We start from the raw sequence: 26370 nt of genomic DNA on the forward strand, positions 1-26370 counted from the left end.
TTTCACTTATTAAGTTGCAAGATTGGATTTGGAAATGGTCCTATTTTGGTAAATTCTTCAGCATAGTAATAAAGATTTTAAATTTGAGGTTACGACTGTACAGATTGCCATTTCAATTATATTACTGTATATTTGAAATATAGCAAGGCGTAACATGTCTGTACTTCATTGTCTATATTATATCTGCCTGCTACCTCCCTCAGAAACATTTGCTAATTTAAACATATTATTATGATATTATTTATTGTGATAGTATTATAAATAGTTTATGTCATGATCACTATCCTATTATTTTTGTTTGTGTTTTTAAATTGAGCTTGCTGAAATTTTGGCACGCGCGCACCTGACAAGGGTGTGTGTGACGTCATTTCCGGTCGCTGCGCAGTTCGTTGGTCGGATCCTGCAACGGGAGGCCCGAAACGAGCTACGCAAAACATTACCTGCTACACCAACGCAGCCTGCCAAAACTCATTTCTTTTTATATTTTACATTGACCAAATAGGCATCTGTGTATCGCCTGCATGCGTGCTTTTTGTCAGCGAGCAGTTTACGCAAGTTGACCAGCTTTATCGTCAACCAGTCAATCTGTCATTAGCATGGTTAGCATGCTAACCTTATGACAGAGTGCACTAGATTGTCTTGAGGTGCACCAAACGACAAGAAATCGCCACAAACGGTGAGAAATATCCTATTTTTCAATGTATACGTACATTAGAGGTTAAAGTTAATTCATTTAGATATAATTAGAAGGTATGTGGTTTGTTTCAGCGCGGCTGTTTATACAGCAGGCGTTTGTTTATCGATCTAATAATTTCTGTCAGATACAATTTTTGTAAAAGTTAATCATTTGTTTGTGATTTGCTTTCTTTGCATGGTTGTTGCTTAAAATCTGTTCACTCCTTGTTAAAAACATAAGTTGATTCAATGTTATTGCAGGAGAATGGTGGCGCTATTTGAATGTCAATAATAACAGACTCCTAGTCTATCAGTCTAGTGTCAGTGTTTACATTTTGTTATACTTGATGGAAAACTGTGATAAAGGGCAACACGGTAGAGAAAAATATATGCAAAGATGGGGCATGAAATGGGCACAACCCTTAGGGGGTTTTCTATTGAGAAAAAACTAAAACAGTGAATATGATTGGGCTGAGATCACATGTGCCAACAGGATACAGGCCTCTTCCGTTTTCTTGTTTTGTTTCTGCGTGTGTGTAAGCATTTGTTTTTGCCTGAAGGACTGCTTGTGATCTTTGTAAGAATATTCGATTATTTCCATGCCAACTGAAAAGGCATCAGATGATATCAGTACCCACTTGGCCTAATTAGTCACATGATTTAGTTCACATGCCTTTGGGAGATTTGTTTATTGTAATTCTAAAATATTATAATTAACTTATAATGGTTTATCTGAACAGTGTGTTGAGGGGTATTGTTGTAAGTTACGAATATTTTCAGAGATAAGCACTATGTGTTCCACACTGTTTTTACCAATGGCTTTTTTTTTTCTCAGGCTGTGACATCACTCAAGGTCATCAGCAGGGGTGAAGTGGATAAGTGCAGTTCTGACACAGAGGAATGAGTCATGACCTCTGTGGTGATTGTAGATGGTGGAGGGAATATATTGGAGTATGTCGCTGGAGATGAGGAAGCTCAGCAGGTGAAGTTTTATGAATTCTCATATTAGAATTGCAACTGAACTAAAATCTACATTTTAAGGAAACTCAAAATCTTTGTTTGTTTGTTTTTTTTGCCAGGAGGTTTGTCCTGATGGAGTGGAGTCTGATGGAGAGAAGGACTGCCCTGCAGTGATAGTGGAGCAGGTGAATAGCGCTGATGTGGAGCAGTGTTATGCTGCTCAGGTGTTAGTCTATGATGATCAGAATACCTACCTGGTGCAGGATGTGGCTGAGGAACAAGTTGTGGAGACTGAGTTGCAGGAGATGGAAGCAGGTAAGCAATAATTCTCACAATTGTCGGGGCTGTATTTCCATGCAAAGAAAATGTTGTATTATGCATTTGCTTGAAAGAGCAATCAGTGTGGTCAACTTATGGCACTTACTTTGTGTGTGTGTGTGTGTGTGTGTGTGTGTGTGTGTGACTAAACAATAAACCTAATTTTGAAAAGCTTGATTGCATTGACTTTGACATGTTTACCACCAAACATGATTTCCAAATATGCCCTATTTTTTTTTTTCTTTTAAAGGGGTCCTATTACGCTCTTTTACAAAGTCTTGATTTTGTTTTGGGGGTGTACTAGAACAGGCTCTCATACTAGGTTGTTCGAAAAACACATTATTTTTAACATATTTTACATTATTACAACACCCACCTCCCCAGTCTGGCATGAACGGCTCGAATAGTTTTACAAATCCCGGAAAATATGCGTTGTGGTCCAAACGAGTCGTTCGTTGTAGTTTCTGAAGTGATTTCTGTTAAATAAAATATCTCCTTTTGAAGTGGACTTTGAGCTTTGTAACTTTGCAGATCTTTTTTATGCTCAAACAGCAACATTACAGACTAACTAAAGTTGAAAAAGTGAAAAAGCATAATAGGACCCCTTTTAACAGCAGGAACAGCTAAAGAGGGACATCTTGTGGCGTTTTTGTGGAAGTAATAAAAGATACAAATTAGAAAAACAAAAACAAATCTTATAATTTGTAGGATTAGTACACTTGAAACACTTGGAAAAAGGGTAAAGAGGTCATACAAACTTTAATCTGGATGAAACCAATGGTTTTGTAATACTTTTGTTTGTTCTCTGTGCTCAGAGATGCAAAATACAACATTGACTGCTCATGTACCTTTTTAAAACGCAGAAAAGAGGCTTATGTATAGTTGCATTGTCTTCATTGTAACCAAAGGCAGAGAAATATTGGTATAATATTGGCGAGGAGATTATTGATCGTTTATAAACAGCAAGCAGCTGGGATGACTACTCAGTTTAAATGTATCTAAACACCAGTTCGATTTACTCAGCAAAGCTAGTAAACAATAATAAAACAAACCTCACTCATCACAGAAGCGTGTCACGTGATTTGAGGTAATGAGCGCTGGGCTCCCGCTGAAGTGAAGGATGCAAAGCGCTTGACAACCAGGAAGTGAAGAAGAGCTATCGTTTTAACCCGTGCGCCAAGTTTAAGTAATACTAAGTCATTTCTTGCTATTTTGTTTTAGCGAGACTTTTATTCTGTGTTTGTAGAGTAGTATTTGCTATTGGTGTTGTGTATATTTAAAATTGTTCGTTTACAGTCGGTTATGATTCATTCTTAGCGGATTGATGCTGATTGTCGGAACCAGGAAGTGTGTTTGTTTTCTTCTTGCGTCTTAGCCACGCTGCATGTTATAGTGTTTGTAACGGGGTTTACTGTTTAACAGGGTTTCGTGGTAGAGCCTGAACTTGAAGCTTTAAATGTTTTGTAGCAGCCGTGTAATTTTTGTTGGCTTTGATTGTTTGTTTAAATCAGCTAACGGTTCTGCTCTTTATTGATGTCTTTTCTAGATTAACGAAGACAATAATGAATGACTAATTTGTTGCGGTATATTTTGAAGGATAACGGGTGCGGGATTGCTTTTTTACATTAAAAGCGTCATGCAAGAAATTTGAATTGACAGCTTTTGTTTTTATGAGACTTACGGTACTCGAGATTGTTGCTGAAAACGTAGGGAACATGTGGTTTTATAAACAAATAACGTTTCGACATGTTTTCTTTGACTATTCAAGCAATTTCGCTTGGAGCAATATATCAAATATATGATTAAAAATACGCTTTTCGTTTTCGAAGTTTAGGGCGGAAGTGTACTAATATGCGTTGAGTGACAGGACTCCTGGCCAATGAGCGCTTAGTATTGTTTCGTAAGCTGCAGTGTAGCCAATAAACACATCGAAATAGAAATATATTTTTCTTTACCGCCTATTTATTAGTTTATGTACAGAAAAATGTTTGTGAACGCAGAATGCTCTTTTAATCAAAAGCAAGCTCAGTTTTAAATCTTCTATATCAGTTTTTGGTCCTGTAACATCTGTTTTCACATTAGTCTTAAACAAATAGCAAAAGGATTTCTTGCTTTAGAACAGTGTATTTAAATGATTATATTTGTTCCTTTTTTTTTTTTTTATTGTGCAAGAAAATAATTTATTTTCTCTTTCTTAGTGGAGGTCTCTGTTTATGATAAAACTATTGAAGCAGCTGAAGCTCTGCTGCACATGGATTCACCAGCCAGCTTGCAGGGGGATCGCAGCACAGGTGTGATTTACATCTACCCATGTACTGCATGCTGTTTGCACTGTCCTAACTTAAATTACTACTACTTGCTCTGTATATCAAATATGTATGAAGAGTAAAATGAACAGTAGATCTCAATCTCTGCAGAGGAGCTTTTATCTGAGGTGGAGGTGGAAGTGAGAACAGAGGATATGGGACCCGTCGCCAAGGATATTGTTGTCCTGCAGGAGACCGATTTACTGAAGAAGAAAAAGAGAGGTGAACCACACTTCCTATTACCCAAGACCATGAACTACAGATATGTTTGGAAATTAATGCATGATTATTGCTTCATATTATATAATACATTGCATTTGCTTAAAGTTCGCTTTCAGCTCAATTTCTTAATTATATTACCTAAGTGGAAAAGTCAACATAGCAAAGTTCAAAAACTGTAATTTTCTAGAAGAGATTCATTTGTTTGCTGTGATCTTCCCCAGCAGGACGAAAACCCAGAACTCCACAGAGTTTCTGTGATGGTTCTCTGGATATGGTCTATAAGAGGAAATCAAAAGACAGCAAGGGTGAGTGTTTCTGTTTGTTTATTTGTGAAAGAGAATTCTATTTTCTATTTTAAGTCTGTCTCTTACAGGCTCAACTACTTACCTGTGGGAGTTCCTATTGGACCTTCTGCAGGACAAGGAAACCTGTCCAAAGTACATTAAGTGGACTCAGAAAGAAAAGGGCATATTCAAGCTTGTGGACTCCAAAGCGGTGTCTAAATTATGGGGCAGACATAAGAATAAACCTGACATGAACTATGAGACAATGGGGAGGGCACTCAGGTAATGTCTTTTGTTTAAAAAATATATATATATATTGAATTTTTGGGAAACTAGAAAATGTGCTAGCAGTCTTGATTGATCTTTTTTTTCTTCTTCTTTATTTTATTTATTTATTTATTGTAGGTATTACTATCAAAGGGGCATTTTATCAAAAGTGGAAGGCCAAAGACTTGTGTATCAGTTTAAGGAGATGCCCAAAGACATTGTTTTCATAGATGATGACAATATGGACGACAGCATTGATGAAGGAAAGAGAGAATGCCCAGCTGCATCCAGTCGCAGCAATCCAAAAGGCAAAGGGACGCTGGTCTCTCCCTCTTCTGCTGTACCTAAAATCATCAATCTAACCTCAGGACAAGATGCCTTTATGACCGTGCAACAGTCGCCAGACAACATGGCAACAGCCCCTGGGTATTATATCAAAATGTCTTTTTGTTAATCGCTAATTGCTTATTTCATATGGCCCTATAGTGTTTAAAAGTTTACCGCTAACAGTTGCACGTATCACAGTGCTTTTTGGTTGTTTCCAGGACAGTGAGGCTTGCCATGCAGGTTCCTGTACTCATGACAACACAGGGTCAGAAAATCTCCACAGTAACTGTCAATTCTCCCACCATCCGCTCACCCATCTTCCCTGTGCCCAACTCAGTCACTGGGGGTAACAGCGCAGGCAAAGTGGTTCTCCAGGCCGTGCCAACGCTAGTGCCTGCTCGGGGTCAAAGCGGTGAGAGAATCACCTTGCAGCTCATCACCCTTCCCACCATGCCTGGCAAACCCGGCACTCCCATCACTCTGAGTACACTCTCCCCTGTCACCGTGTCTACCAGCAACGCCCAAGTCCTGAAGCTCGCCGTCACCTCCAACATCACCACCACTGCCTCCACAGCTCCTGTAACTGTGGTGACCTCGCAGCCGGGAGTGACAGTGGTGCCGAACGTACAGCCAGCGATGTCTTTACAGGATGTGACTATTATTAAGGTTGAATCTCCTGAGGTGTCTGTGGATCAGACAGTTAACAGGGCTGCAGAGAACACACACGCAAACCCCAGGACCACACAGAGCTGAGCAAACATCAAACGTCACTGCATTCACTCACAGGAACTAACATCAATGCTTGTGACACAGATACACACAAAACAAGTGATGTTGAAGAGTGGCTGTCTCTTATGTGAAACGGATGAAACCAGCACTACAGCTCAGGTGCATGTTGACGTCCAACACTATAACCACTGTGTCTAGCCTGAGTCTGGATTAGACGTCAGATGGCCTTTTTTCCTTTTATTTCTTAAATTTATCTATACAAATCACGCTTTGTTATAGTATACCATCTGTGCTGTGATGCTGTAGGAACGAACCTCACTTGGTGCTAAAGACCGAGACGAAGTCATATGGGTGAAGAAAAACAGCCAAGATTTTGATCACCTGGTAATTTGGAGCATAAAAGAATCCGTGCATAGACATACCATCGCGGTAGTTATTGATAATAAAACAAGCAGCCTTAGGTCAGCTTTTTTTCTCCTAAATCATTACTTAAAGTAATTGATTACGTTTATTGTGTAAATATGAGGTGTTTTTTTACAGTTTAAAGGAAACTGTTTTCTGAAGGACATTCAAATGTTTTTTCCTGTAATTTCAGACTTTTTAAATTTTCTTTCTGTGCATTTATCACTGTATGTTTTCTGTATCATGCATTCACTGCTTTGTATTTTGCAGATAATTTTTTTTCACATGTACAAAAAAGGGAAAGAATGTCTTATACAGTATATTGAATATTCAATATATGAAGCATATATTTTGTTGTATTCTTACCCTTAAAATGTATCCAAGTAGATTTAAATATAGAGAAATATGCAAACAACTGGTTCTAAGTTGTTGTTTTTTTACTAGAAATGAAATCATGTAAATGTGATCTTGATTGAAAGATTTTAAAAACCTTTATCCAGTCATTACAGTGACACATGGAAAAATCTTGGAGGTTTATTGGTCTAAGTGTGGGAAACCTGTCTTCATGTAATTTCAGTTCAATTTCTGTCCAGAAACCTTATTTCACAACCCAAAGAATCTTCATTCCTGCACACAAACTTTCCCTACATATACGGTTTGATATTAGATGTTCTACTGTAGAGACTTTATTAGTCTCTGTGGAATGTACTAGGATTACTGCAGAGCTCTTTACTGTGTTGGTAACTTTAAACAAAGCCTTAAAAATCTGTATTTCTGCTAATTGGCTCAGAGGGATCCGGACCAGAATAGATTGGCTTTGAAGGATGACAGTCTTTGCATCCAGATCATAAAAGATTTCACCATTAAAGGATGGATTTAGAAGGCTGCAAGAAGAATTTGTTAACAAAATAAATGATTAAGTTGATGTAGAAAAAAATTACAATGTTACTTTTGGCCCTCCAGCGGTTTAAGCATAAAACTACAGGTTACATGCGGAGGAACAATATTCTGGTAATTAGGTGAGTTGTGCTTCGACTCGGCTAGCCTGTGCGGATGAATCTGATGGCATGAGGCGCACCATGGTTACAGATGATTGTGCGAATGTCACTAACATCAAAACTCCCAATAATGAAAGAAAGATGGATATCAGAAAAATATGTCTTATGAGCAAGTAAGTAGCTTATGAGCCTCTGTTTAGACTTGTGAAAACTTTTTTTTTTTTTTTTTTAAATATAACGTTACAAAGGTTAGGCAGCGCTGACATTAGATATAATGATTGCCGTTGATATTAGATAAGGTAAAATGATGGACATGGGCTATTTATAGGCAAATAACTGGAAAACATTGTTTCGTGAACCTCGATGTTTCGATTTAAATCGAATTCATGTTTTTCTACCCTTTACCCTGTAAGCAAAGATGAAACAAGCCCAATACATTCTTATAGTTGAAATCAAAAGCAGATTTTTTTCAAACCAGTCCACTTTTGCTTGTCATTAAAGAAAGAGATCACACAATTTAAATACACTGTGATGTATTTGGATTACTGGTCAGTGGAAAACATAGTGTTACTAAAAGAAAAAAAATACAGTCACTATAAATATAAACATCTTTCCACTTGTGGAACCTTTTAATCCATAATATGCATCTTCCTGAGATCATCCTTTAGCACTTAATAAATTACAATATATTGCACAACCTCTGCTTAAACAATAAGAGTATAATAATAGTTAATCTCCTTCAAGGATAGTAAGCACAGAGGTGCATTAAGACCTACATCAGCAAGTAAAAATAAGGTTTGTGTGAATAAGATAAGTTACATTCTTTGCAACAATGCATTCTCACATTCAGACACACACACACACACACATGCACTAGGAATTTCCTAAGCTATTCTGGATCCCTATTGGAGATGAAGGCCGTGAGCACTAATGATTGACAGCTACATGAGCCTATGAGGCTGCTGACTAAAGCTTAAATCACACACCAGTGACAAATGATCAGAGGGATAATGATATGACGGAAGCCGGTCCGGCCCGATCTGCTCTTCGTTCGGTATCCTCAGCACAGTGTCCACCTGGAACGCTCTTTCCGAGTACCAAATGTAGTCCAACGTGGAGCGGCTCTCTCCGCTTGGCCAGATCTTCCAGCTGGTGTAGGGCGGCTCTGTGTTCCTGTCCTCACTCAGACACTTATAAGCGCTGTCTAGCCCCAGTGGAGAAGTCATAAAGCACCTGTACACTTCCTCACTTGGTTCCGCATTAAAATCCCCACATACCACCAATGGAATACCCTCTTCGCTTTCCCCAACCCTAGTCCTGTTTTCATGATCCATCTCCGGGTGCGATTGTGTGGTTAGGTCGCAGAGCTGCTGGAGGAGATGAGCCCCCTGTGCACTACGAAACGCCTCCCAGCCGCTCCGTGCTTTCAGGTGTGTTACTGCCACGCAGAAGACTTGAGCTGTGAGCCTGCAGCGAAGCGTAGCCACGACGGCCACCTGGTTGGTTTTGAGCATCATGACAGAGAGTCTGAGGTGAGCGGTGTGGAGCAGCTGGAAGCGACGTCAGTTGAAAAACAGAGCGCAGCCATCGGGGCCATTGTTATTGTGAACGTCCCGGCAGGGGGAGCATGGCTTGGGGCAGAAGCTGCTCTGGTAGCCTAAGCTGGCAAGCACAGGCTGGAAGGTGTCAAAGTAGTGGTCCACCTCCTGTAGACACAGCACATCTGGCCTGTAGGTAAGGATCTCTTCCAGTATAAGATACTTCCTCTCTGACCAGTTCAACGCCTCCATCGGGCAGCGCACAAAACCATCCTTGCCTTCGCCCAGAGCTGCAGATACACAAGAAAAATGAAGAATGTTTACATCACTTATTGAGCACAATATGGTAGCATTATGGTGTCTTCAGTCCTAGTTTGATATAAAGATACATTTTGAAAAAATACAAATGTAGAGCCTAACACAATTCATTAGCTTCAAATATGAATGAGATACGTTTAAAGCAATAATTTTAAAAATAATTACAGAATTTGACTTTCATTCTAAACAGACTTGTGTCACGTGTGTGCTGATTATAAAGTGCATGACAAAGAAGGGCGATCCAAAATAAGTCTTTTAATATAAATTCACGAGGAAGCAACAGAAATATCACTGGAGCAAGGTAGCACAACAATAGAACACCGAATAGCTGGCAGAAACCTGAACAACACAGGGAGTATATATAATGGTTAAATTAACAAGACACACCTGAAACTACTACGTAACCAAGGCAACTAATGACAAGAACAGAAACGATGGAGACAGGAACTAAACAGGACAGGAGAACAGAAACAGAGAAACTCAACAAAAAGTCGATAATGGTGACACATTGACATTCTTAACACTGGCCTGTTCTGAAATGTATCACAGTTTCCACAAAAATATTAAGCAGCACAACGGTTTTCAATACTGACAATAATAGAAATTGTTTGTTGAACAGCAAATCAGCATATTAGAATGATTTCTGAAGGATCATGTGACACTGAAGACTGGAGTAATGGCTGTTGAAAATTCAGCTTTGCATCACAAGAATAAATTACATTTTAAAATATATCAAAATTAGGGTGACCATAGGTGCTATTTTTCCGGGACACATCCTGGCCAGGATTTCTATATTCCCTATATTACTTTGATGTCACACCGATCGGTCTGTGCAGAGCAAACAAAGCCAAAACCTGGATATTTTAGGCAATATAGAAATCTTGGCCAGGATGTGTCCGGGAAAAATGGCATGTATGATCACCCTAATCAAAATTTAAAAAGCTATATATAGCATGTATTTAATGCTTTTTGAGAAAAGTTTTTTAGTTTTTTTACAATATTTTCAGATAATATTTTAATAATTTGTTTTGGCTTTAGTACATTGGCAATATAAAAGTATATCATTTACTTTAAAGAAGTATTTTTTTTACACATTTCTCACACAGTATAAATGAGTCTTTACACATGCAAATATATAGCTGCCTTTTAGGAAGCTGGTGGCATTAAAAAGCATAAAACCACTGATTTCAGTTACCTCCTGTGAATCAACTATGAATCAAATACATGACATAAGCAGACAGACTCTGTACCTTGCGCTAAGATGTTCCACTGCATGATGCGGATGGGTGTGTTCAGCAGTGAGCAGGCTCTGGTCATAACAAAGTCTCGGTGCATTCGAGGAGGCCGGTTCTTCAAAACCTCCTCGCATTCACGCAACAGAGCGTCCGGGTCAGCCTGCTCATACTCGTAGTCGTCAGCATCCACATGTGAGTCTGCCAGCGCAGCACTGCTCAGAGTCTGGGCCAGAGTACTGAAGAGTCTGCTGCTGCCACTACTGCTGCTTCCCATCTGACACACTGCACACACACACACATATCACAAAACATGAATACACACTCTGGTATAGTTGTAGAAATTTTTTGAAAACTTTGAAAACTTTACGGATTCATAATGATTGATGAATGTTTATTAACATAAAATCTTAGTATGTAGTAAAGGATGTATATACTGTATATATGTGTGTGTGTGTATAGCAAGTCAAAACAGAAAAGGTTTTTCCATGTTTTTAAAACATGTTTACCCTTGCAGCAGTTCACTTTAATATTCCTGTAGTGTCACAAATGAATTTTACAAATATTGCACATAAAATCAAATGAGGACATAAAAGCTGCGTGTAAAATACACAAGATTTGAAGCCATATATGCCTTCAGGTTTGTTTTCTTAAAAAAGTCATATTTATCTACTTCATGCCTCTTTTAATTATATTTTCTGATTACACCTTACTTTAATTTCTGTTGTTGCCGTTCACCAGGTGAAATGATTGTGTATTCTAGAAACTGCTGTCACTTGTATATAGTACACAGTATGAAAGATGACACAACATACTTTATACAAAACAAACAGCAGCCAATGAAGATATAAATAGTAGCGGTGCAGCACACAGTGTATGAAAATATAAACAGTAGTATGACAGCACGTGGTAGCTATTTAAAGTGCAGATGAATTAGGTCTAAGTACTGTCTGTTGTTGTTAATGTGTATTACTACAAAAAGTAGAATTAAAAAAAGTAAAACTAGAAACAACATTATTTGGTTATTATTTGATACTTCACAGTGTATTGTGAGTGTAATGTTGAAAAGTACTACTCCTTTTAAAGCACTGATAAGTTCACAAGGGACATGTCTCTTATGCCTCAGCATCTGTCTGGGCTTGTTTTGCGTCTTTAGAAGAGGTTTAACCAGATATGAATCACCTATTAACATTCTATTTGATTAACCTCATTAGCCTCTCAAACCTTGATGGGTACAAAAAAGACTTGTATGCTAGTTTACCACTATGTAAATTATTCATCATGTTAACAGACAATGGGTTAACTGCAGCCATGGAAACTGCTGTGTACTGTCTGTCATGGCAACCCAGCCACACTCACAGACACAATATCGAGAACAAACTGTTCTGCAGGAAACACTAATCTCCTTGTGGACAGGGAAACAGGAACCTTTATTAGTGCTGTTTGCACTAGAATCACCATTACTATTGCTTATACTTGGTGTATGTAAACCTTATACTAACTTGTCCTAGACATGAATGACAACTCATATTGTAACTCATATTACTCATAATAGTAATAGATAACTCATATTCTAGCAACTGCACAACCATATACTAAAACACCTCAGAACACATTAGCAACAACCAAAACCAGTAGCACCATGGCAGCAAATTTTGCATTCCAGTCATCTTAATCTTACATTTACATTCATGTTCAAACTTTTTTTTTTTTAAGAAATTAAGAAAGGAGGAGGCAATACATTTATCATAAATAAAAATATGTTGCAAAAAAATGGTTTCAACAAAAATATTAAGCAGCACAACTGTTTACAACATTGAAAATGAAAATAAAAGGGATTTGGAATGATGGAAGAGTCCCCGTTAGCAGCCCTTATTGCCGATAACAAACTTAAGAATGAGAATGATTAAGGAAACAAACCCATGGATCAATTTATTATTTAAAATTTGGCATCAAACTAAGAAAATGGGTGGTTTGGAAGATGCATCAAGAATATTAAGACGGTGCGCCTTTATTTTGTCCCAAACAGAATAGATGACCGATTCCGAATCTGGGCTAAGCTAGGAATTTCAAATTATTACACATTTTTTAACAAGGGCAAAATCCAAAGCTTTGAATCGCTGAAAGGAAAATATGGGCTTAATCAAAGTGACTTCTATAGATATCTTCAAGTAAGGCATATTGATTGTAATATTAAACCAGAAATACTGACAATTGCTGAGACAGGAATAATAAAGGTGTTCTTATTAGTATGCAAGGTTCAACCATGTAATAAAATTATTTCAAAATTATATAATGGATTTCTTCAAACTGTACCCGAAGACACTTTATATGTTAGAGACAAATGGAAAATGAAAGGAAATTTGAATATTTCGAATGAGGATTGGGGGAAAATTTGTAAAACACAATGGAAAGCTACAAGCTCTGCCATGTGGAGAGAATTTTGTTGTAAGAATGTTATTAGGTTCTTTATCACACCACCATCACAGAAAAATCACCAAGGGAAGGGTACTAGCTGCTGGAGATTATGTGGGGAAAAGGAAGCTAACCATTATCATATTTTTGGGGGATGTCAGAAACTAACCCCGTTTTGGCAAGAGATTAAAAGGAACATTAAAAAACGTTATTGACCCCAAACATTTGAATGTTAGTGTAAATAAAATGAACATTTAAACAAACACACATTCATATATTGTAGGAGTAATTCTGATCATTTAAATTTTGACTTAAATGTTTATGCCAGACACACAGCTTTGATTTATTAGTCTTACGCATATCATCAGATTCCATCTTGTTCCACTTCCGTCGTCTCCTTTACCTCCTCAAGAATACTACATCCAATACATCCAAGAACTCTGCATCCAGCCTCTCTCTCTTTATATTTGTGTTTGGTTATGTCTTCGTTAAATTGAAAAAGCAGAATCTAATAACTGACAAGTAAAGATTTTCTATTTATTAAAGGTCAAGTGCTGAATACTCAGGGCTGTTCATGGTCATTGCTTAGTAATCATTTAAACCACACAGCACCCATACAATTTAAACCAACCAGTTTTATAAGTCACATGCAACTCTTGTATCATATTTGTCATCTTGTCTAAGTTTAAACTCACCATCTCTAGACATCCACTGCAACTAAATCAATGACTATTCAGGGTCTATGGCCCGTATGGTCATTTTCTCAAACATTTAGGTCTTATATTCATCTAAAAAACGTAGAATCACATATCTCTTTTAAAAATACCTCTAATTATATCCTTTTCCACTGAATGTCTCCGATGCAGGTCAACTAAAGGCACACTCCTCTTCTCTTTGACTTTGAGGGAGTGCACGACTAATCCAGTGCTGATCCAGTGTCCGGTCAGTAGGTTAGTGTATGACAGACAGAGAGAACACTAGCATTCACCCATTGAGCTCTTACACTTTTGTATGTGAAGATTCTGGGGGCTGCGGATGTGATAGTATTTGTATCTGTGTATGTGTTCCTGCACAAAGGGGCTCCTGATCCTGAATGAACCAGTGTGTCTGTGCTTCCCCTACCATTCATTCTGAACAATGAAAAATCACGAGAGGGCCTCGAATCCTGCCAGGTTATGCACAGTGAAGAGAACACTTCAACCCTAATTTAACATATAGTTTGAGGAAGACAGTGTAGTTTATTAGTCTGGAATGTAATAAAGCTCACAATTTTTCACTAACTCTTTACAATAGGGTTAAACTTTGTTAACATTAGTTCATTCATTATATATTATGAACTAAAACTGAAAATACATTTACAGCATTTATTAATCTCAGTTAATATTAATTTCTACATACACTAATGTTCTACGTTTGGGGTCAGTATTTTTTTTTTATTCAACAAGGCGGCTTTAAATCAAGATCAAAAGTGGCAATAAAGATTTTCACAATCAGATCTATTTTAAATAAATGTTGTTCTTTTGAACTTTCATCAAAGAATCCTGAACAAAATTGATCTTGGCTACCACAAAATTATTAACCAGCACAACTGTATATTAATAATTATAAGTAATGTTTCTTGAGCACCAAATCAGCATATTATTACTTCAGAATGATTTCTGAAGGATCATGTGACACTGAAGACTGGAGTAATGATGCTGAAGATTCAGCTTTGCCATCACAAGAATAAATTACATAATATTTATATATTAAATATATTAAAATAGAAAACAATTATTTTAACTGCCTTTGTGAACATAAGAGACTTCTTTCTTACAGACCCTAAACTATAAAATATTAAAAATATTAAATCATTTTATGCATTATGAAAAATTATAAAGTAACAATGAACAGTATATTTATAAATTAACATTTACCTAGACTAACAAATGCTGTAAGAAATGTTGTTTATTGTTATCAAAAATGATGTATTAATAACTAAAGAACTATTGTAAAATGTTCTTTAGTTACTGAAAAAAAAAAATCAACCTATCACCCAAAAACAACAAACAAAAATAAATAGTCAATTTTGGAGCATGAGATTATAAAGCCTTATTACACAAATGATGCACATCGCTGAACTCTCTCCCCAAGCTCTGACATTTAGCACTTCATTTGACACAGAAGTTTATGAAGCGAAACTTCATATTTGCCTGTTCTGACTTGTATACATACTTTAATCTGGAGATGTAACATTAGGCTTGGTAAAACTATCACATGTGAGAATTAGTGACCAAATAGTACAAAGCTATTCTCTGATTAAGAGAAATGCTGACAACCTCATTAGGTGTGAAGATGATGCACACCAACTATAACCTGAAAACTATGCCTAAATGGCATTTAATGAGAAGCTACACCTTGGATTAAGAGTGTAATCAACATAGACATTAAGGGGGACATGTCCACACCCCAATATTCATCTAGTAGTTAATTATTATGGATTTTTCAGTATAAGATTTTTACAAATTCTACCCTTGGACCATGTCAATATTAAATACTTGGTTACATCCTTACTATGGATATATATTTGTAGGCATTTACTTCAGTGCTTACATTGTCTTGGGGATGGGGGGGAAATATTATAAATCCAAATTTTACAATCTACAATCAGCAAAATACTAGTCCTTCACTGTTAATACCCCAGCAATTACTGGAGCTGCTTTTATTTGCTTATTGAGTCCAACTTAGATAACATGATGGTTCCCAGACCTTGTCCTGCTCCAGGTCAAATTCCTTACACAAGAGCAGTCCTACAGGGGGATTTGTTCACACAGAGCTGAAATCACTTCCACTGTACAGAGTTTTATCTGTTCACTGGTTAACAAAACCTTTTTGGTTTAAAGTGTGTTTGTCGCTTTCCATCTTTTCATTAGCTGATCACAGGCACATCCATCAACATTCTGTCCTTTCTGAATGTGCTACAAAGCAACTGCACAGATGATGCAGAGGACGAGTTCGTAAATCTATGAGAGAGCATGTCTAAATCAGATAACATAGAAAAACGGTTCAGTTTGGGGACTGAACCGTTAGGGGGCTGTTCAAAGGGTGTACTGTTCACTGACCTTTAGCAGGACTATCAAGTTACCTTGAAGGCACACAAGAATAGATCTAAGTAGAGAACACCAAACTAACTCAAGCAAACAATATTAAGAAAAACTAAATATAATAATGTAACTAAATTATATATCAAATGATCACTTCCTTCAGAACTGTAACATTTTCTCAAGACAAAACAGTATGAAATTCTAAAGACTCTAGCAGTTTGGTTGTTCCTAACTAAAACTAAAACGTATCAATCATTTTTGGTAATAACTGAAATAAAATATAAATATTAGATGAAAGGCTTACACGTAAATTAGAAATGATGTTTTTCTAAAAAAATTACCAAAGCTGAAATAAAAATAAATTAAAGTTGAATAGAAAGGTTTAAAAAAAAAACGAAAGAATGACAAATGCACATAACGTAAACTAAAATTAAAATGAAAAATAAAAATATAAAGCTAATTCAAAATAAATACTATAATACTATAAATATTACTAAAATAATAGGCTACTGCTTTTTAGTGACAGATATGTTTGAGAATTAAAAAATAAATAAAAACAAATTGAACAAATGCATCTGAATAAAGATCATAAACAAAATCAAACAACATAGTTATTGGGGATTTGCTATGGGAAACTGCAATATGTTTCCACACCTCAAAGGGGGAATGACACAAGTCATCACTCTCCCTCTTACTGTACACGAGTCATCTGTTATAGCACGAGGGACACCCTGAGTGATATGATCACAAATCACATTCTTTATGTGATTTATGTGACGTGTCTCCTAAGATTATCCTCAATCCTCTCACACTGTATCACGTGAAACACTAAAAACTGAATTTGACTCGAAGACTGTCTCAAAACGTTGAGGCGCTTCCGAGTCACCTACTGTCTAGGTAAAGAGCTCAACTTGGTTTTAAGACACAACCATGATCTTAGTAAGGCAAAAGAATATGTGAGGAAATCTTAAATTACCTTGTAAAGAACCTAGCAGAACGGGTGATGAGTTGGACCTGGTTGGAGGAGGATGAACTACGCTGGTGTGGAAGAGTCGTGAACTCGGAAGGCTGCTTTTCTTCAGCGGACCGGATTTCTTTGGATGTGTCCCCAGTAATGAGAGACAGACTGCGGCCAGTTCTCGGTGAAGCAGCGATGAACATCGCCGGGCCGGATACATTGTTCTTCTTCGGTTGAACTTGACAGTCCTTCGAACCGCAGTTTAAACTGATAACCCAAACTATGGCTTTATGTATGGCTAAGGACGAAATAATTTTACAAACCTATATAACACTTGTAAAAGCCATTTTGGACACTACTTAGGCATGTTTCCTTGTCTTTTCACTATATGAACAAATCATATTTTCCAGGGCGAAACGTGAACTATATCTTGATAGGGGAGTTCAGTAGATTAGGTTTTTATGCACGAATAAAATTACATAATATATTAAGTTATTCTCTATATGAAATATTACGACTGTATCTGGGATTACAAGACTTCAAACAAATCCAAAACGTATATGGAAAATTACAAAATAGCAACATGTTTTAACGCGATATTCACCTACACAACAGTGAATGGTTTAGTCCTACTGTCAAAGGACACCCCGTGCTTTTTTTTTTAAGCGAAGTCCGGACAATGGGAGGGGCTTGGCGCTTCTCCCGCCAATTAGAGTCAAGTAGAGTCGAACGTTCTAAGACGTATGGAAATTAGAATATTTCGTCATCATTGACGTACATTGTACGATTTTCCGAGCTCAAACGCATATTCCATATTTGGTGACATGATTTTAATTTCTAGTAATACTCCTGGTATAAGAAATACTCGTAGCCCATTAGAGACATCAATGACTGAACAGGCAGAACTACAGCTTAAAGAAAGGCGTGTGTGTGCTGTAAAAAAAGTGTGTGTGCTGTACATGTATTGATATTGCAGTGGGATATATGAGGGACAGATTGCTGTATGATACAAATAACGCATAAGCATAGTATCATTACATAACCTTTACTGATCACATGAGTGATCACAGGCTCAATAACTGTTCTACACTATTGTGTAAATAGTGGTTTTACCCATTAACTTATATTGATTAGATGATTACAGCAGCATGATTGGCTGCTATTTTTGGACAAAATTATACTTAGAAAGGAGGGTTTCACAGATCTCCAGTTACAGCATGTTTCAACAAGACAAGGTCTACTAAACCTTTGAACTGTAATAGAATACAAGATTAGATTATGTGAATAGTAAATAAACAATAGAAATAAGGGGGAAATCATTAACAGAACAGTCTTGTAGAAGATCAAAGGTCAACATAGTGTACAACGTGGCTAGAAGTCCCTTGAGGTAAAAGGTTTTTCTGATTATTAGGGGCCTAAGACTGAGGTCAAAGTTGCAAAATACTTGTAGTGAGAAAGTAGTTTTCCATTTTTTATAAGGAATAAATTAGGGTGTTAAAAACTCCCCTTTATTTATTTCTTGTAAGTCTGTTCATCCTTCCACATGTTCCTTGCCTCGTTTTGCTCTAATACTGATGTGGTGGATCTGTAAACACAGAACACTTAACAATAACTGTGGAACACACACTATTTATACACTCATACACTTATTTATCTAACACTCATACTCAGTCTACACCTAAAATTTGCACATAATATATATGTATATTATATAATATATAATATACAGTGTTATTTTAGTATTATTTATATACGGCAGTGTTATAGCATTTTTTAAAATATTTTAAATGTAATATTTACATTTTCATATAAAATATTTGTAAACAGGTTATTGGGGCCTTTTTGTAAAATGTATAGAAAACAAATAAAACGTTCAATTAGGATGATCCAGAATTGGTCTTCACCTCATTTCAAGCAGCCTGATCAGCGAAAATGAGAAATCCTGTGAAAAGACTGTCAGTCCAGAATGGATCAAAAAACAGCCCATTTTGTTCTGAATAAAAGATCTGAAGCCAGACCTGGTCTCCTTTTTGCAGTCTAAGTATTGTTGATCCTGAGGCCACGTCATAGTTTCCTGTGTTGGCGTCAAATGTTTTGATCTTGTACTGGCCATTGTGGACAAGCCCGATTGCCAGATGTTTGTTAGCCAGCGTAATGTCATATGTGAAGTAATACACACCAGGAATCGCACAGTTAAACTTGCCACTGGTGACATTGTAATGGTTACCCTCGTTCACTAAAATCCGGTTAAAACGAATAGGCGTGCGTTCCTTGGGATAGCTCTTGGTTACCGCTACTGAGAAAGCAGATCGTGCCTCTACTCCACAGTCACAGCCTCCGGCAGCGCCTGTTTCCCCCACATCTCCCATCTCTCCTTTTATCCCAGGAACTCCAGACACACCAGGTGCCCCTCGCACCCCCTTAAGGCCCCGTGGTCCTGCCTTCCCAACAAGTCCTGTGCGTCCTTGTGGTCCATATTTTCCAGGATTCCCAGGACGACCCTGTTCACCTGACATTTGAGAATAAAATTCACAAATGTCTTTAAATTTTTATTTATTTATTTATTTATTTATTTTGCAGACAACTTTTATCATGTATTATGAAACAACTCACCCATTTTATTTTCATTGTTTGTCCAAATGTGATTTCATATAAAAAATATTTTTAAAATGACAACATACTTTAATATTCATTAGAAATAACATATATTTTAATACTTTGAATGTTATTTTTCATTAATGGCGTTATAACCACAACAGACATGTTCATATGCTTTACCTTTCTCTCCCCTCTCTCCCCTGTCACCATCCTTCCCATCCTGGCCATCAACACCTGGCATCCCCATCTTGCCTACGTTACCACTGGGACCTGCTGCACCTGGACTCCCTGGAGGACCCTGAGGGCCTGGCAAACTGCAGCTAAGCTGTGATGAATGGATAGTGAAGTTGTGTCCCTTCTTGGACGAGTCTGCAGTCAGCAAAGAGAAAAGAGACAGCAGGCAAACCGCCAGTAACTGATGCATGATGCAGCTGTGCCTGCAAACAGAGCAGATGGGGCCAGATTTTTGTTGTAGGGAATTTCCATGGATTTCCTGTATATACATATACAGAGTCATTCACAGAAATAAGCACCATAAATCACATTATATACAGTACTTGCAGGTTGTGAATAATGCAGGTTATAACTTGATTTAGGCCTATTGGTGAACAGTTTTATTTAGGTAGTAAATGTAAGTAACAGACCACAGAACACAATTATACAACACATTTAAAGCATGCATTAGTAAAAAATCCTCACCAGAGAAATGAGATTGGCGTTGCAATGCAAAGTAGAGAGTCCAGCAGCTCTTTTGGCAAAGTCAAAAATGGAGACTATAAACAAGATTGTGAATCGATTTGTATCTTACATGTCCTCCACACAACTTTGCAAGCATCCACCCAGTTTTTGCACTGACGTGCTCTGCCAGATAGTTCATCCATGATGTAATTGAGCAAACTGGGGGAGGGGATTCATTTGAAAATTCAGTCAGACTGTTATACTGTAGTTCTGCAGCCCACAAATCAACTAAAAAAACAGCTTTATATTACTATAATTTATGCATTTAGCAGACACTTTTATCCAAAGCGACTTACAGTGCATTCAGGCTATACATTTTTTACCAGTATGTGTGTTTTCTGGGAATTGAACCCACAACCTTTTGTGCTGCTAACGCAATACTCTACCACTGATTATTTGACAGAACACCAGCCATGTGAAATGTGCTTGTTTACATCAAACACTCTCAACACTTCTGTGTATTTGCAATGATTTGGATTACATGTTGCGTAGAAAAAACCGTAACAAAACCAAACATAGCCATTTTCAGGTTTAAATATGTTTAATATCAACCACTGGTCAGATTATTTTCATTATGAGTCCATTTTAATACCTTGAACATATCCGACAATGGAACATATCTGTTAAATCAAAACAGATGATTCACCAAACATAACCCATTTGTAATTTTTTGGGCATTTTATTATTAAAAGACTAATAAAACAATGTACTGTCAAAAAAAACACATTATGAAAACATTGAGAAAATACAGCCGATTTATTTTCTACTATAATCTACACAGATTTATACAAAGTGAAAAGATGTCAAAACTGATGGTTCTAACAGACTGTCATGTGTTAATAATATGTGTTTCCCATTATTAGCTCAACAGTGGTCTTTTCGTAACCCCGATTCAATCATAACAGATTTTACAATAACTGAGACTATGACATCTCTGTGGTTGGTGACAAAAGACATTTATTTTTTCATTCACTGCCCCAGGAAAGGGGCCATGGGGTCATCGGGTCGGCAACGTTTCATGCGGAAGGCTTCCATCTCCTCCTCTGTGGGTTCACGCACTTCCTTTAGGCTGTTGTACGACCGCTTCCTCTCGTCGAGCTGCATCATTTCAGCCACCTGCTTCAGCCTCTGCTCCTCCGCACTCAATGCCTGCACAAAAAGACATATTTTCTTTTACAATAGGCTTTGTAGAGCACAGATGCATCTGAATATGAAAATACGAGTTTGTGTGGCAGGAACAGCCCACCCACCTTCTTCAGCTTTTCCGTCTTTTTTGCTTCGTCGTCCTCATCACTGCTGTCAGAATCTCTATGTTTCTTGCTCTTTTTCTTCTTTTTCTTGTCTTTCATTTTTTCCTGGTGCATCTGTGAATAAAAAACATCGTTTAATACAGTCATCTTCCTGCCATGTTCTTCCATTGGAATTATATCACAAAAGAAAGGCGGCTGTAAATGTACCTGTAAAAGTGTCTTTGGTTCTTTACTCGTTTGGGCCTCCTCTCCATCATCTTCAAATGGAATACAAGAATTACTCTGAAAAAAGAAGCAGAAAATTAGTTTTTTAAAAATAGATAAATGATAATAAAAAATATTATGCATTTAATAATAATAAAAATAAAACTAATAATAAAATTAATAATATAAAATAAATGCTTTGATACATAATTTAAAAAATCAGATTTTGGCTGCCTGTATTACTAAGTCATGTATAACATTATTTGCCAGTGCAATGGATACATTTGATACGCACCACTACTTTCTTGCCAGCTTCTCCTGTACAGTAACTTTGCTTCACCATCGAGTGGCAGCATTTGTAACCCCAATGGCCATCTTTCCAATACGATCCCCAGATACACTGCAAAACCGAAGGAAATCTTTAACATTCATAGAACAAAATCTATCATTATTATGCAACTTGTCCAGTTATGTAACACTTCCATTAGTGCCAGCAAACTTACCGTGTGGTTATTAATGAGCACATCCTCCTCGTATTTGGAACAGGCCACAGCCTTCTCCTGTCCTTTCAACACAGCCCCGTGACGAGAATACTCCACATACTCCTCTGTCTGAGCCAGCAGAAGCTCTCGTGGAGGGGCGTCCAAGTGTTCCTGCCCACCATACTGCAGAGAGGTGCGACATGAAGCCATCAGTAGGGGATGAAAGAAATTTTGCTGTGTGCAAAAATAAAAAAGGAGATTCTAAACTGTACCTTTTCCAAAATACTCTCTTTCTGTTTCTCTTTGAATTCATCCTTTTTGACTCTGTAGGACTGATGGAGAAGCTCCAGCTTGGTGGGATCTGCCTGGAGGTGAACTTCAGATCCCTTCTCATAGGCTTCCCAAGCAAAGACTGCAGAGGAGACGCACAAAACAATGTTAGACCAACAGGAACTAAGAGTCTGGAGCCCACATTTAACATCAGGTAGAGAGGAATTTATGTATGAGTTGACAAGAGTACTCACGCTGTGTCTGGGCCATGGAAATGGTGTCTCCAGAGTAGCGCACAAAGTTGTCTCCAGCGTAGCCCACCCTGCCAAACCAAACACATGCTTTTGAGGACAGGCAGAGACAACTACAGAAATAGACACTCAAAGACTGTGTGATTTCTGTGTGATGTATTTTTTCAGCTTCCTTGAAATTTAGTAAGCTGAACAACACCAGCTTTCTTGGCATTTAGCAGGCTTTGTTCATCTAAAGCAATTTACAATCCAATACTTAATTAGATTAACTTATGCCTTGCTTAGTGGTGAACAATGTGTGTTGTAACCCCTACTTAGTACACAATCTGCAAGCTTTCTGTAAGAAGCCTGTAACTTCCCCAACGTTTCCCTTGATTGCATGCACAGAAAATGAGAAAGGCACCTACTCGTCTGGATTCATTCCAGTGTTGGAGTATGGGTTCTCCCTCATAGCTCGAGTCTTGGGATCATAGTAGGCTGAATTTGGATCCAGATTTCTGAGATACTGTAAAATAAGTTGGGAAAAACATGATACAGCAGACTGTGGTAAAAATATTAATGTGTATTCTTATGCTACTACAAATCCTGATGATAAGACCATATTAGTCTTTTTTAACGCAGCTGCCAATAAATAAATAAAACTGCACATATTTCTAGAAAAACAAGTAGTGTCATGCCTTTAATTAACATTCATTGGTTTGCTAAAGTTCCAAGTTATTTTTACCTTAGCGATGTCCTCCCGGATTCTCAGGTTTCTAACGGTGATTCGTCTCTTGGAATCAAAGTTTTGTCCAGGCATGTCAAAGTCATCAACATATTTGTCATCATCCTCATCTTCACTGCTGTGGTCCTAGACAGGGTGAGGAAAAAAAGTTTAATTGACTGAGTGAAGTGGCTTTATGATTTGAGTTTTATTTTATAGTCTACAATGTGCATAAAGATTCATCTGAATATGACATTTACCTGTGCTGCATCATCGACAAGATGCTTCCTTGAATTCTAGATATAAGACATACTGTTTAGTTACACAAAGGTAGTAAATAAAAGGTTGTGACAAACATATAATAACATTTTCAGAAATACCATAGCTATAAGAGGAATGTAGAAAAAATACCCAGAAAAAATATTGAATTTTTTGAATACTTACAGCTTGATCCATTAATTTACCAGAAGCTAACTCCTCCTGGAGTTTCTGAGCTTTGAGAGTACGCTTAGCCTGTTACAAAAAAATATTTAAATTAGACATGCTTTACCTATACAGTAAAAGATCCTTCCAGCAAAATATATGACAATGATCACATGACAAAAGTTCTCTTTGCTGAGAATAGCCTAGCTGTATAATAAAATAAACATAAATATCCAACAGCATGACTTACCAGATCAACTTTTGCATATTCCTCTACAATGCGCGTGTGCTCATCAGGATCATAGCCATTCCAGCGATCTCTCTTTCCATCATAATCCATTGAGAGCTGAATCTGTTGGTGCTCATCTGGTGCCAAGCCTGTGCCAGAAAACTTTGCTCCAACTTTTCTGGGTCTCTATGAAAGACATTTTTTGCACAAATTGTAATCAAAAATGAAAATGCAGTTTTTATTTCTAATATCAACAACGATCAAAAGTTTGGGGTCGGTAAGATTTTTTAATGTTTCTAAAAGAAGTCTCTTATGCTAATCATGGGTGCATTTCTTTACATACACAGTAATATTGTGATTTTTTTTTTTTACAATTTAAATAACGTTTAAAGTTTTCCATTTTAAAGTATTTTTAAATTGTAATTTATTCCTGTGATGGCAAAGCTGAATTTTCAGCAGCCATTACTCCAGTCTTCAGTGTAGGGCTGTGCAAAAAATCGAATGCGATTTTCATGCGCATCTCGTCAGTAAAGCCGGCATTTACTACACAGAGCCGTAGTTCACTGACAAGCTACACAAAATCGCATTCAAAATCGGCAATGAATCGCATTCGATTTTTTGCACAGCCCTACTTCAGTGTCACATGATCCTTCAGAAATCGTTCTAATATGATGATTTGCTACTCAAGAAACATTTCTTATTATTATCAATGCGGATATATTTTTTGTAGATTCTTTGATGAATAAAAAGTGCAAAAGAACTGCATTTATTTGAAACAGAAATCATTTGTAACATTATTAATGAATTTACCGTCATTTTTGATCAATATAATGCATCCGTGCTGAATAAAAGTATTAATTTATTTTAAATATATCTTACTGAGCCCAAACTTTTGAACAGTAGTATATACTGCACAGTATGAAATAGAAATAGTATTCCATTCTGAAGACAGAATATTACCAACATACAATAACACCATCACAACACATTTTATGAACTATTTACCTCCATACAGTCTTTCTTCTTATGTGTCATGGCACCACAGTTTTCACATGCTCCTTTTCTGTATTTTGTGCTGACTGATTTCTAGTTGACAGGGAGGCAATGAGAAAGGGTTTAGACACTAAACCACTTTTTATAACTTATGACTATTTGGGTAGAGGGAGTGCTTACTTCTTGGACACCTCTTTTGTACCAATCTCCGATGGGTGTAAATTGTTTCTCTGTCTCTGTCTGGGGTCTCTGGTGCTTGAGGGTGGGTCTCTTTGATGGGTCAATGTACCAAGGGACAGATGAGATGTACTGGGGAATATGAGGGTTGATATCCCTGGTAACAAAATATTACGGCCAGGGGAATCGTTACGGCATATATGATAAAAACAAAATCACTTTAATACTTAAAATTTTTTTTTTTTATTACAGTCATTATATGTATGAATGAACAGTTCAGTGCACCCTGCTCATGTGTTATGTTCATCTGCTCAACATACTTTCCCTCCTCGTCAACTTCAGCTGGAGCATTTCCTAATTTTCTCTGTTCTTCCAGCTCTTTTTTCTTCCTCCAGTCTTCTCGGGTCATTTTCTTCGGCTCTTCGAGATCTACGATCCCCTCCGACACTTTAACGTTATCCTCCTTCGACATGATCTTCAGCTACACCTACATACAAAGAGATCGCGATCGGAGATTCAAGACATCAATTCGGAATAAATCATTCGGAATCTGAAAAAAAAGATCAAAATCTGCTGACAGAGTAAAGAGATGCATAATTAACGCAATACCTTATGTATTATTTACAGCAACGTTTGTATTTGACGTTGACTTAACTTGAAAAGTGATATCCAGTATCGCTGATACGTCAGGTTTTAAGTCAATAAGCTATTAATTTACCTGCCGTTTGGTGAAATTCAAAAAACGATGATAAATATTTTACACCTTGATCCGTCGGCTGCTCGCGAGTTGTTTACAAGCGTGTTACAAGCGCACTTCCGGGGGACGACTTCCTGGTGACGTCTTCTTCGCTGCGACGTGCTGCATGTATTTTCCTGTCTGAGTGACGCCCTCAGCTGGAACAAAGAACTTATATTGGCTGGACTGAAGTATTACTGTTGTCAAGACTGGGAACTTACAGCCGGACCCTCACACCTCTAATGAACTGAGCAGTGGGTGTTGTTTCAGAAACCTGTTTGAGG

At 37.3% G+C, this 26370-nt stretch overlaps 3 protein-coding genes and 1 pseudogene across 10 annotated transcripts; 1 reads left to right on the top strand and 3 right to left on the bottom strand.

The window, feature by feature from the left end:
* The first annotated feature begins 367 nt into the window (after window positions 1-367).
* On the top strand, window positions 368-6767 carry LOC107741329 (ETS-related transcription factor Elf-2-like). Of its 3 annotated transcripts, none has more exons than XM_016554039.1 (9): window positions 368-676; window positions 1511-1657; window positions 1755-1950; window positions 4152-4244; window positions 4371-4481; window positions 4703-4786; window positions 4855-5047; window positions 5171-5458; window positions 5578-6767. In XM_016554039.1, the coding sequence occupies exons 2-9, from the start codon at window positions 1583-1585 to the stop codon at window positions 6110-6112; spliced, it is 1575 nt and encodes a 524-aa protein (XP_016409525.1). In that variant the 5' UTR covers window positions 368-676; window positions 1511-1582; the 3' UTR covers window positions 6113-6767. The 3 variants fall into 3 exon arrangements, with proteins under 3 accessions (XP_016409525.1, XP_016409530.1, XP_016409539.1); XM_016554044.1 differs by having other exon boundaries at window positions 4706-4786; XM_016554053.1 differs by lacking the exons at window positions 368-676; window positions 1511-1657; window positions 1755-1950 and adding an exon at window positions 2684-3139 and having other exon boundaries at window positions 5578-6766.
* Window positions 6768-8004: 1237 nt separating this feature from the next.
* LOC107741350 (nocturnin-like) lies at window positions 8005-13579 on the bottom strand (annotated as a pseudogene).
* A 5266-nt stretch (window positions 13580-18845) lies between these two features.
* LOC107741599 (complement C1q tumor necrosis factor-related protein 2-like) lies at window positions 18846-20439 on the bottom strand. 2 transcript variants are annotated; one of them, XM_016554368.1, is made up of 3 exons: window positions 20330-20439; window positions 19811-20067; window positions 18846-19541 (listed from the first exon to the last, which is right to left on the bottom strand). In XM_016554368.1, the coding sequence occupies exons 2-3, from the start codon at window positions 20052-20054 to the stop codon at window positions 18943-18945; spliced, it is 843 nt and encodes a 280-aa protein (XP_016409854.1). In that variant the 5' UTR covers window positions 20055-20067; window positions 20330-20439; the 3' UTR covers window positions 18846-18942. The 2 variants fall into 2 exon arrangements, with proteins under 2 accessions (XP_016409854.1, XP_016409846.1); XM_016554360.1 differs by having other exon boundaries at window positions 19811-20123.
* Window positions 20440-21303: 864 nt separating this feature from the next.
* On the bottom strand, window positions 21304-26214 carry LOC107741361 (pre-mRNA-splicing factor SLU7-like). 5 transcript variants are annotated; one of them, XM_016554091.1, is made up of 16 exons: window positions 26114-26214; window positions 25671-25837; window positions 25354-25507; window positions 25186-25266; window positions 24202-24366; window positions 23973-24041; window positions 23789-23824; window positions 23550-23675; window positions 23233-23330; window positions 22829-22896; window positions 22577-22716; window positions 22326-22487; window positions 22118-22222; window positions 21826-21900; window positions 21619-21732; window positions 21304-21517 (listed from the first exon to the last, which is right to left on the bottom strand). In XM_016554091.1, the coding sequence occupies exons 2-16, from the start codon at window positions 25820-25822 to the stop codon at window positions 21338-21340; spliced, it is 1725 nt and encodes a 574-aa protein (XP_016409577.1). In that variant the 5' UTR covers window positions 25823-25837; window positions 26114-26214; the 3' UTR covers window positions 21304-21337. The 5 variants fall into 5 exon arrangements, with proteins under 5 accessions (XP_016409577.1, XP_016409572.1, XP_016409558.1 ...); XM_016554086.1 differs by having other exon boundaries at window positions 25671-25900; XM_016554072.1 differs by having other exon boundaries at window positions 26069-26214.
* Between the last annotated feature and the right edge of the window lie 156 nt (window positions 26215-26370).

This window comes from Sinocyclocheilus rhinocerous, unplaced genomic scaffold (assembly GCF_001515625.1).
Source record: "Sinocyclocheilus rhinocerous isolate Xijiao unplaced genomic scaffold, SAMN03320098_v1.1 scaffold431, whole genome shotgun sequence".
Classification (NCBI taxonomy): Eukaryota; Metazoa; Chordata; class Actinopteri; order Cypriniformes; family Cyprinidae; genus Sinocyclocheilus; species Sinocyclocheilus rhinocerous.